The 12,354-nt window shown below is 45.2% G+C and overlaps 1 protein-coding gene across 12 annotated transcripts in view; it reads left to right on the top strand.

Moving 5' to 3' along the window:
- Positions 1-12,354, top strand: part of EIF4G3 (eukaryotic translation initiation factor 4 gamma 3) — a 4,880,525-nt gene that overhangs the window by 4,028,407 nt on the left and 839,764 nt on the right. For all 12 annotated transcript variants that reach the window (XM_069610350.1, XM_069610349.1, XM_069610345.1 and 9 more), the window contains one exon: positions 11,741-11,958. In XM_069610350.1, the coding sequence (XP_069466451.1) occupies positions 11,741-11,958 (218 nt within the window). The remainder of the gene's footprint in view (positions 1-11,740; positions 11,959-12,354) is intronic.

The raw sequence follows: 12,354 nt of genomic DNA, 5'->3' as shown, positions 1-12,354 counted from the left end.
AGAACTGACAAAAGAAATTGGAGAGTTTTTTAAAACTAACAATACGGGAGAGATCTCGAAGAGAGTGGTGTGGGAAGGCGACATGGAGGTCGATCCTGATCAGGGAGGGGGCGCGGAGGAAAAGAGAGTGGAGGCTAATCGAAAAAAGGCTGCGGTCCGAGATCGCCCAACCAGATAAGAGGGCCAGGGACACCACTGAGGGGCGAGAGGAAGGGGTCCTGGAAGAGAGGGGGAAAAGGGAGGAGCTGAAACTCCTGGAAGAGGGCCAAATAATCAGGAAACTGCAGTGTCTGAAGCAAATATTTCATGAGAAAAGGAGACAAGGCAGACGTGTTACTGGCCGCAAGGTTGAGGGTACAGCGAGCTGAAAGGTGGGTGTAGGCCATAGAGGGGGTGGATAACACACAGGACCCGGGGACTGATGGGATCCAAGATGCTTTTGCATCCTCCTCTGTAAAACAGATGCCAATCCAGAGGTGGGATTAATTAAAACGTATTTGGAGGGAATTTTGATGACGAGGCTCTCCCCAGAGGAGGCTGTGCCAATGGAGGACCCGATAACCGCCAAAGAAATCAAGAGAGCAGTGGCAAGAATACCTTCGGGAAGGCCCCAGTGGAGGACGGTTTTTCAGCAGGTTTTTACAAGGCTTTTGTGACAACCCTCATCCCGTTCCTGTTAGAACTCTTTAATGATATCTTGGCGAGAGGGGAATCCCCAGAATCCTTCTTCCGTGCGCTGATAACCGTGATATCTAAGGAGGCTAGGGACCCCCGGATATGTGGATCTTATTACCCCATCTCCCTCTTGAATATCGATGCCAAAATGTATATGCGAGTTCTGGCTACAGGACTGAACAATACATGCCCCAACTGATCTACTGCGACCACGTGGGCTTTATAAAGAGACGGACACTTTGCCGAAAACCCTGCACCTGATTAATAAGACACGGGGGATGGGAGGATCCAACGCCTCTATCGGTCGATGCTGGAAAGGCCTTAGACAGGGTTGAATGGGGCTTTCTCAATGAAGTGCTTGGTAAGGTAGGCCTGGGTACCAGGGTCAGACTGGGTATCATGGCAGTCTAAACATCCCCGCAGGCGTGTGTCAGTTAATGGGGTTATTCTCGCTGGTTTGCCCTGAGCAGGGTTACGAGACAGGGTTGCCCACTCTCCCCGAACCTATTTGCGCTCTCCCTGGAACCGCTAGCTCAAAGAATTAGAGGGGATCCCGGTCTAGAGGGATTCAAGGGGTGGTGGGTGGGTGGAGTATAAGGTTGCATTGTACGCTGACAATATGCTTCTGCATATCAGGAACCATGTAACATCTATACCCAGGGTAATCGGGCTGATTGAACGGTACGGAGACCTCTAGGGTTTCAAGATTAATAGGGTTAAATCAGTCCTTTTCCCTCTGGACGGGGACGGAGAGATAAATAGGTTCGCCCCATTGGGATTACTGGTCAATCTGGACACATTGAGCTATCTTGGGATTTACGTTACGAGGGACGTGGGAGGACTATTTCAGGCCAACTTCCCCACACTCCTGTCTGGATTTTGTACTGATTTGGAAAGATGGGGTAAACTGACTATATCATGGCTTGGACGCTTCAATGCCCTTAATATGGCTTGCTTACCAAGGTTCCTATACGCATTCCAAAGGCTTCCGATCCAGGTACCCAAAGCCTTCTTCAGGGCGATAAAGGGGACTTTGGTGAAATGTTTATGGCAGGAAAAAAAACGGAATGCCTTTTGAGGTTCTCAACATTACCGAAAGACAAGGCCGGGGTGGGGCTCCCTTATATTAAACTGTACTATGTAGCGTCGCAGCTAAGGGTCCTCATACCCCATCTCAGAATGCAGAGGGAGTTCCAGTGGGTCGGTCTGGATAACCTCCACCTGTCCCCCGCCACGGTGGGAGAATGGCTGTGGGTGCCAAGAGGTAAGCTCCCCTGCAAAATTCAGGATCACCCAATCCTGGGCACTATTTGGGAAGTATAGAGACAGGGCGCGGAGATGCAGGGAATCACGACATGGCCCGCTCCTTTGAGTCACTTGTGGGTGCCTGGAGTATGGGACGCAATCCCGTACCCCAAACGATTTCAAACGTGGTTTGAGGTGGGCCTTGAGAGAGTTGGCCAGTTGTGGAAGGATGGCAACGTTATTACTATAACGGATCTGGAGGGGGAGTTGGGAGTAGGCACTCTTTCGGTCTTCTCATACCTTCAGTTGAAGGGGGTGATCACGGGGGAGAAATGGAGGGATGCCATACAGAGGGACCTCACTCCATTCGTGAAGCTTTTAGATAAAAAGACCAAAATGAAGGGGCTAATTTCTGTCATGTATATGGAGTTGGTAACTGCAGGGAAGGGGTCCACTGAAAGGTTGAGACAGAGATGGGAGAGTGATATGGGGAGGGAAATAGAGAAAGATCGCCAATACCGCATAGCCCTATTCACCCAGCCCCCGGTACCACAGCGGCTAATCAGCCTCAACATTGAAGGACCAGTAACTCCCTCTAACCCGTGGATTAAAATTCCTTAATCAAGGACTTCCACCATTCACTTACCATGGCTTGATAAAGACTTTGGTCGAAACACGTGTTGGCATTTTCACATGTGACTTGCACTATATGTGCCTGACAACTATGAACACCTTTGTGCACTACAATAATTAAAGAAATAAAAAACAAACTTGGAACACACTTCAAGGGTCTCTTTTCCTGACCTCCCTTAAACTAATCCATTACTAAGGATGTAAAAGAAGTCCAGCGCCATCAAAAACAAGGTTTGCTCCTCTACTTGTGACCCTGAGAGGTGGTCGAGACTGTGTAACTGGGCTTCTCAGGCACCGATCTCGAGCTAATACAAACTGCATGCCATCAAGCTCCTCCATAGGTGGCAATATGATCCCGTGAGCTCAAAGATGTTCCAGAACGTGAGCCCCATGTGCTGGTGCCAATGCGGTGAGAAAGCAGATTATTGGCACATGTGGTGGGGGTGCCCTCGAATACAGGTGTTTTGGGATGAAGTGCTGTGCTGGATCAAGGAGTTAGAAGGGTTCACCATGCCAAAACGATCTTGTTTGGGTTGGAGGAAGTTGAGGGAGAACTGTGCAAGTTGAGAGAGTTGGCAGCGCCCCTGCTGCTTGCAGCTCGGGCCTGCCTAGTAATGATATGGAAATGTTCTCGGGGCCCCCCTGTAAGAGGGACTGGATCAACGTAGCACTGAATATATGCACCATGGAAAGAATAACAGCGGGTCTACATGGGAAGGCTGCGCCGCATGAGAACACTTTGGGGGAATTTATGAACAAATACCTAAGCAATTGAAACAATGGAATGTTGACTTGAAGGAAATGGGGTAGATCCTCCATCCCTGGGGGGGCCCCTACCAGCCGATCTATTTCCCTTGAATTATTGAAATCCGTAGAAGCGGCCAAGGACATTGGGGTTACGCACGACTTTAATACCTCATACCTCGAGACATCCGGGGGACTAATGTTGGATTACCTGGATTTACAAAAGACACTGTTATCAGGGGGAGGGGAGACAGAGTGGGTGGGGGGGGGAGATCAGATAGTTGGTCTGTTGTTGCCTTGCTCGTAAGGCGTGTTTGTGTTGTATGAAAATTGATAATAAAATTAAAATAAAATTTGAAAGAAAAAACAAATACAGTGCCAAAAAGCATCCAGGCCCCCGTTCACTTCATAATTAATATGTTTAGAAAATAAATCATGTCTCAGTGGTGCTAAAGAGATGCACTTGATTATTTTTTTTAAAACAATTTTTATTAATTTTATTTCAACAAACACAAAGCAAGCATTACAGTGCACATAACAATATTAATATACAACATTGTATTTCTATACACTGTATTTCACCCTTTTACCTCCACCCCCCCAAGCCTACTTTCCTTCCTTTTCTGTTTCTTCATCATGCAATAGGGTTGCCATATCAGTTGTTTCCGGTGGGTCCTGATCACTACTCCAGTCATGTATGGACCCAAATAATTCAGCAATTAGTTTTTTCCAGGCCATAAAGGGTCCTGCCGCCTCCCCCCCGCCCCCAGATTACTCGCCTCTTGCCATACTACTGTTTCCACCTCTGTCCATTTTTGTAGATCCTTCCACCACGCTTCTATCATCGGCCTATGGCATGTTTTCCATCCCATTGCAATTTTCCTCTTTTCCTAGCACATATACCAGATCTTTCAGTTTACTTGCGTGCTTTAGTTTACGTGGTCTAGGGAACCCTCCCAGTAGGCAAGCCCACACTGTATCTACCTCTTTTGTGATCCCTTTGTCTGCCATCCCATGCGCTACTTCTCCCCAAAAGCATTCTATTATTGGGCATGACCAAAATATGTGTACCATTCCAGCATTCTCGTTGTTACATTTGGGAGGTGATTGTCGCCCTGCATTTTTTAATTTGGCTATCCTTTGCGGTGTCATATAGCCCTATCGGTGATATATAGTTGTATCTGTTATAGTCTGGCATTTCTCGACACTTTTTTGTGCTGTCCTTGGGCACGCTCCCACACCCCTTCACTCATTTCGTGCCCCCCCTCTGCTATATCGTATATTGTGTCTATGGCGGTATCCAGTTCACTCGCCAATGTTTCTTCAGACCATATCTCTTTAATCCGCTGCACCACCCTATGATATGTAATATATTCTCCTACATGTACTCCCGTTTCTTCCACCAAACCCTCGAAATCCCTTATATTCCCTTCTTGCCATATATCTCCTATGGTTGGTATCCCCAAAGGCTCCCAATGTTTCCTGATCATTAATCTTAGTTGCTTTTCTTTCCCCGCCAGAGCTAGCAGTGGCACCTGCGGGGAGCACGGGAATGGGTCATCCACCATCTTGCAGGCTCTCTGCCATATTTCCCACCCAAGTGCCATCATTCTCGGGCGCCCTTCCATGTCCGATTTAGGCAACCACAGCATCTCTCTAAGAAAAAATGGGGCGCAATCCTGTTGGAATAATCTGGATTCTGTGGTCGGCTCCTCGGAAAGCAATTTAGCTACATACTGAAGTTGGCTTGCTATATAATCTCATAATTTGGTAGTTTTATGCCCCCTTTCTAATGTGGGTTTTGCAGCTTCCAAAGGGCCACCCTGTTCCTAGTCCCTTTCCAAAGGAATCCCCTGCATATACTGCTCATCTTGACAAAGAATCGCTTAGATATCAAGTATGGGATATTCCCAAAGTAGTGCAACAGTCTTGGCAGGACCACCATTTGAAGCATTGCCCCTCTTCCCGTCATTGCTAAGGGAAGCTTCACCCAGAATCTCTTCCTGTTTTCAATATTCTGTATGGCTTTCTCAGTATTATGTCGGTGCTCTGCTTCTACCGTATGGTATATATCTATCCCAAGATATCGGAAAGTGCTGACTTCCCATGGTATCTGGAGGATTGGTAATTGCTCCAACTTAAGCCCTTTATACCTCCCCAATGGAAATACACAAGGCTTTTTGGGGTTCACTGCTATGCCCGAAAGCCCTGCAAATCGATCCAGCACTTCCAGGACATATTGAAGGTTTTCCTCCGGGTAACGCAGATATAACAGCATATCATCAGCATACAAGGAAAATAAATGCGGTTCCCCTTTGATGACGATGCCTACTGTGTCATATTGTTGCCTTAGGTATATTGCCAATGGTTCATGCACTCAAGTATTAAATATTTATGGCTTTCAATGCTGGCATTACAAAATCTGCACAGTCTTTTAGACCTGGGTACCGCAGACCTGCCCCCACAACTTCTTTTGTTAGATACAGATTCAAGCTACAAGCGACGCCCGATATATTTACACCGATTTTTAAATCAATCAAATTCAAAAAGCTTTTGTTTCACCTTGCTAGGGGTTAAGGTCATTAGACATCTCCAATTTTTTTAATAAACTTTTACATTCCATAACACTTTACACTTATTTGTATCGACCCTGGAATGTATTCCATAAAACACAGACATTTGGGGACTTAAGAATTTTGGCAAACAATTGCAGCTTTTGCCAGTTCATACAGGCACCTAAAGAGATCAAGCCTAGTTTGTGCCTTATTATACTAATAGGTAAGCCCTGTAGCAAATTCAGGGTCTTTCTCCAAATGGCTGCTCCAATTTTATCCCACTCCAAGTCAGACTCAACAGTTTGGGCACCATGGGTAATTTTTGGAATGATTTTTTGTGTGTAAAATAGAAGCAAAGGCCTAATTGAGAAGCTTCCAAATTTCTTGTCAAAAAATGGCATTTGGGCTGCTGCATTTCTCACCTGATTCATCAGGCTACTGAACTCCTTATGTTTGTACCTGACTGCATAAAATATGGCACCCAAATAATTAAATTCATCGACTGATCCCAATTTAAGACCAATCAAAGAAAAATTAAACTAAGACTTCTGTTTGCAAATATTTTACGGGCTCTCACGTTCATCACCTTCGTCTTTGCCATCTTTTTCTTAATGTGGGATCTGTAAGGGGTCAGAAATGAGAAGTGGACACAAAGTTGTAATATTCTATTTATGAGACATCTTTATTAAAACAAAAATGTTGGAACTGTCCCTATCCTATAGAGAGTTTGCATATGTAGGAAACTAAAACTAATGATCAGTCTGTGTCAAGTCTTCAAACTTATAAAACTGTCCTTTGTCCAAAACTAATCTGACCCTCTCACGCTTGAAATGATCAACTAAAAGTGCACGGAAATATTACTGACTTATATTTAGCAAAAGGTTCTCATAATCAAAGCAGAATGGACTTCAACAGAAACAGTCTTTTCCAAGGATAAATCTTTTGATCCAGAGGAGGTGGTCCCCCTCCCCTGGATATTTAGGTAGGAAGGCAAAGTGTCTCTTTCAAACAACAGTTTATTGCGGATGACAAAAATGTCTTCTTCAAAAAACAGTATTTGGTTCTTTATATGCAGTTCCGAAAGATCTTGTTCAAACAATATTTTTCAGAACATTTTACTCTTCTTAAGTTTCTTTGCACTTAGTTCACAAAAGGAATGTCTTATTCAGACGAGAAATTTCATACGAGGTTTCCTTTAACCTCTTTTGTGTCTTCGTAGATTTATCTGATATGCTCCTCCATCAGGAATTCTCCCATAAGCTCTTCAGTTCTCCTTTTATATCCTTCTGCCAGGTAATTTGCTTTTAATATGAAAAGGTATTTGTTCAACTTTGCACTTTAAATTCCTGATATATTTATTCATCAGGATCTTTTCCATGTACTTCCCCAAGTCTCTGGTATACCTCTTTACCATCTGCTTTGTAAAAAAAAAGTATGTTTCTGTATACTACTTTAATGGATCTCCTGGTATACTCCCCAGCCATGAATCCTTCTCGTAGGTTCTTCAGATCACCTGGTATACTCCCCTGCCAGCTATCTTTACACAATGACTTATACTTCCATCTACCTTATGTGGATTATCTGGTCTACTCTCCTGCCAGGAATCCCTTTCTGGGGTCTTGCAGATCCACTGGTATACTTTCTTGCCAGGTATCTCTCCCCCAAATGTTCACTGCCTGATGTATTCCTTTCACCTGGACTTATCAGTTTTACTGTCCTTTGGCACAGTTGTATTGCTTCACTTTGATTCTACTTTTGTTTGCTTGAGGTATTACTTGTTCCAACTTTCCCCACATTGACATCTCATATAAGGGGACTTCTACACGTTCTGCCACTGTAATTATTTCTTCAGCATTCATTTGTTTAGGGTTATACTGGCTCCAACTTTCCCCATACTGACATCTCATATATGAGGACTTGTTCAAGTTCTGCCTTTGTGCTTTATCTTTTCGTTATTCAAATATTCTTATTTGGTTTAATGGCTTACATACCTGTCGTTATGTCCCGGGGTCCTCAATGGCTCTGAGCAGACTCACTGATATCTCACCATATTCCTTCCTGACCTGTGGCACGTTGTTGCGATGAAGCTTCCTCTCTGTGACTGCCTCCTTCACTCTGCAGACCTTTCTCCAGCTCTTTCAGCAGCTCCATGCTCACCCACCATTTTTTCTCCACTACAGGAGCTGTAGACTGCTGCTTCTTAACACAACCGTGTCTCCGGTAGCTCTGCTGCAGCTGCAGGTTCTCTGATGGTCCTTCGCCAGTGTCTGCAATGTCTCTCCTGGTCTTGCATCACTCCGGTATATTGTAATTGTGAGCTGCCATCTGGAATTGCCTGCTTTCTCGTGCGCCAGCACAGTCCTTTCCCTTACCAAATTTCTTCTCTGGCTCTGCCCTTCTCCTGACTGTGGAGACCATCTTTAAATGTCCCGCACACTCTTGGCTCATAAAAACAACTGGTCCGCATATTCAGTTTTGAGTTTCTCTCAATCTGTATTAAGAACATCTTCCTCTTCCTCGTCTCAGTACTTGAGGCTTTATGGAACTTGGAGTTGACATAATTTCTACTATTTCTAAAGTGGTTTTGTTTAGAACTTTTACTTGGAATAAGGAGATGTTAGGTGTGTGTTATTTGTGTCTGAGGTATGAATGGTATCTTGACTGGAATGATTTCTAGATGGAAGGTTCTGGGTTTTACAATGAGAGGGATTTACACAGTGACAACAAGCCATCAAGAACTTAGGAATTACAAGGTCTTCTCCTGATGGGGTCACCACTTTTCCCCGACAGCCATCTATGCGCATGTGATCTTCCCTCATAATGCCACCCCCAGGGTCAGGATCCGGTTGCGGCTGGATCCCCTGGCCACATAGGAGGAGATCTTTGTGGGAGAATCAGTGATGACTTCACAGGACTCATCACAGATCCCTGGATAGGAACCACCTACAAATTCCAAGATGGAGCGAGATAGATAAGGCTATTCCCTTTAGGCCCTCACAGATGGACAGATTCTAGCTAGCAGGGGTTACAGATTTATAGTGATCATCTTGGGGTTTAGGAATGCCTGGGTTTGGGAGGGAAAAGCATATGAGGGACCAGAGAGAGAGAGGGGGTTTGCCCTTGGTAAGAACCTCTTCAGAATTGTTAATAAAAACCCTTGCACCTTCTTCAAGAGTTGTCGTGATCTTGAGGCCATCTGCGACACTTGGAACATTGAATCAAGTGTGGGTCTCCGGAGGTCATGGTGGGTTGCCAGTCAAAGGATCGACAGTGAAAGGGTCGACAGGTCAAAGGATCGACACCAAAGGGTCGACAAGTCAAACGATCGATTTTTTTTTTTTTTTTTAATTTATTTTTTTACATATTTTTTTTTGGGGGGGGGAGTCGTCCCAACCCCCTTATTTTTGCTAAAAAACACTTTTTCCCTAAACGAAAACCTAAAAAAATATATATAATAAAAAAAAAATGTGATCCTTTGACCTGTCGACCCTTTGGTGTCGATCCTTTGACCTGTCGACCCTTTAGATTCGATCCTTCGACTATACACCATCATTGATGCATTTCATTAGAGCTCAAAATGGATTTCTCAAATGTTGGGTAAACGGTAACAGTATCAAATCACACACAGAGGCAGGATTTTGTGAATGAAACTGACTTTACTTGAAGGGAAGTATTTGTTTTGCCTTGATTGGACTGTGAGTCTGTATAGAGATATCGTGAGGCTCTCTCAGTTGCAGGGACATGGCTTTGGTGGCTGCCATGGGCTGCACTGTTATGGGTTTGGGGAGGGTCAAGGCTACCCAGACTCTCCTGTGCTGAACCTTTGAAGTGTGAGGAAGCTTGAAGGCTAAATATGCTTTGCCACAGTGGACTAGTGTGATTGTCCCCTGCCCCGGGTCTGGGACCAAGGGAGGGGGACCATGGGATCCTTCCTATAATAGCCCTGGGCATCCACCAGCTCCAAGTGGCTCCCATCCCCCCGAGTCACCACTTTGGTAGTCCCTGGAACTAGGCAAGGGACTTCATCACATTGCTTACTGTGGTCCTCTTCTTCTGGATAAAAGCAAATCAATGTCTCACTCTTTACAACAGTTGTTAACCACAAGTCTATGCATTTAATTGGTAGTTTTTCCTCATATAGGTGTTAAAGGCTCTTCTACTGTGAATATCATGGTACTTCACCTCCCCATTGCAGCTTCTGTCAGGACGATTTACACTCCCAATTATCTGGTCTGTGGTGCTCCATTGTTTAGGCATTGTGACACTTCGCTCCAAGAATTGTGCAAGCAATACCTTTTATTAGGAACAAACTAGGCATTTCAATTGGGGGTTCTCAGACTAGTGGCAGTCCCTGACGCTTACCTCAGCCTCATAGTAGGCTCCCACCTCCTTGGCCAAGGCTTCCCTATTTCACCCCAATATTTCTTGAATATCTGTATGCTACAGCCAGGTGATTTCTATTGTCTGTAAGTATCCCTTAACCTAATAGGACCTAGAGGCTGTGGCCTTCTCAAACACTCTCCCTTAGGGCATTCCTAAGGGATCTGACTGGTGTAGCTCACGTTTCTTATCGCTTTCCTTTCAACGGTTGTCTTCATAGGTTCTCCTCACTTCTCTTACACCCACTCCTCCTTGTATGACACTCTTTCTACATGCCTTCCCCGGATCTTACTTGTATCTTCCACTTCACCTTTCTCCACCTTCCAACTTGTCACCCCATTCTCTGCTTCTGGTCTTTCCTCTCTCCCTCTCCATACTCTTCCCCTGCCTGTTTTTACCACTCTGTCTCCCCTCTCATGTCTCTGCCCTCCAACTCTCTCCTAGTCTCCCCTCTCTCCAACACCCCTCTTGATCCCACCACTACACCTGATTCCACACTTCCTACTCTCCTACCTCTCACTTTCCTCTCCCTCACCCACACCACCCTCCTTTCTCTGCTTTCACCCCCACCCCCTTTAACTCTCCACTTTCATTTCAGTTTTCCAGTAATTCAGGCATACACACAACCCAATTGATACCATCTCAGAACCAACCCTTACCTTCACTCTCTCTCTCTCTATACTGCAGCCGTCTCTGCCACCTGGTACACGCTCCTCTCTTCTCTCTTAGTCCATCTCTTCTGTTCCTGACCCCACCTGAAAAACTTGGACCCTCTTATAGTCCAGCGTACCCTTTTGTGGAGTTCATCCTGGCTCCCATTGGCCCTCCATGTCGCATGCTCTCCATGGGCAACCTCTGGCTAACCTATTTTCCTGCTGGGAGGACTTTCCCTGGAAGTCTTTTAGTAGGCTACTAGCCCTGCCCCTTTTCATTCTCCATTGTTTTGGTGGCAGCAGTGTGCTCTGACTTCTCGTTTTCCCAGTTGGTCTACTCGTGTCCTGGTGAGTTTTGATTCCAACTATTTTTTTTAAGAGGATTTCTGTCTCCCCCCTGCAGTCTCTTTTCACTCTGTCCGTTTTCTGTTGCCCCACCATTGCCCTCGGATCCACCTGGAGTTGGTGGGTTGGGTATTAGCTGACTCAATGATTGGACAGAGAAAATCCCAGTCCATTCCATTTGTGGTCACAAGTCCATTTTCCTCATTCCTGTCCATGCTGTGCCCAGGTGCATTCTGTGAGTTGTGGTTCTGAAATAGAAGACCTAGCCAGGGCCACGGCTGATGGGTATTATGGCAGGGATATTGGTACCAATATCCTTGCACATTTTCAAGCACTCTGTGGGGTGGAGGGGGGGGGGGTTAGTTACTACATTACCTCTTAGCCCCCTTATTTTGACAGAGTCACTTCCCTGACCCTCTCATAACATTTTAAAACAGGTTTGTCCGTGTATTTGAATGAGCAACCAGTGATAGTTCCTCTGAAATGCATTTTCTTTTTGGTTTCTGATAGAGGGAGCACAGGCAGAGAAAAGAGTGAAAAGCCATCACCACTATCTCCAGCCAGGTCTAGTCCCTTCAACCGGGGTAGCAGCAGTAAGGACCTCCTAGACAATCAGCTACAAGAGGAGCAGAGGAGAGAGACATTGGAAACTGTGAAACAACTGACCGGCAACGTTGAGCTAGAAAAGCAGATGGTCGACGAAGAAAGGGCGAAGACCAGGCTAAGTGGTAATGGAATCATCTCAGAGAAAACTGGCTGAACTCATGCTTTCGTGTATGGTATTCTAAACACACACATAAAGTTTCATGCTTTCTCTTGCACTGCCTTTATAACTTGGTCACTTGCAGAACCAGTTTTTAGTAGCGATTAAAATCCAAATCCATCTGCTTTTTTTGTGTGGAGACATTTGAAATGAGTTCCTGGCCTGAGCTGGTCTTGGGCCAATTGCAGTTGAACGCTTGCTACTTTGTTAAACCTGTAACAAAAAAAAGATAAAGTATTAGTCATTAACTAAAAAACACAAACTTGAGACTGGTTCTTTACGCAAGCATCCCCTAGAATTCTTAAATCCTTGGTCATCCAGCTGAGCTTGTTATCACAGCAATGTAAGGATGCACATAATG

The sequence above is a fragment of the Ambystoma mexicanum genome, chromosome 8 (genome assembly GCF_040938575.1).
Source record: "Ambystoma mexicanum isolate Mex_15411 chromosome 8, UKY_AmexF1_1, whole genome shotgun sequence".
In the NCBI taxonomy this organism is placed as follows: domain Eukaryota; kingdom Metazoa; phylum Chordata; class Amphibia; order Caudata; family Ambystomatidae; genus Ambystoma; species Ambystoma mexicanum.
This window is presented reverse-complemented; position numbering and strand designations above follow the sequence as displayed.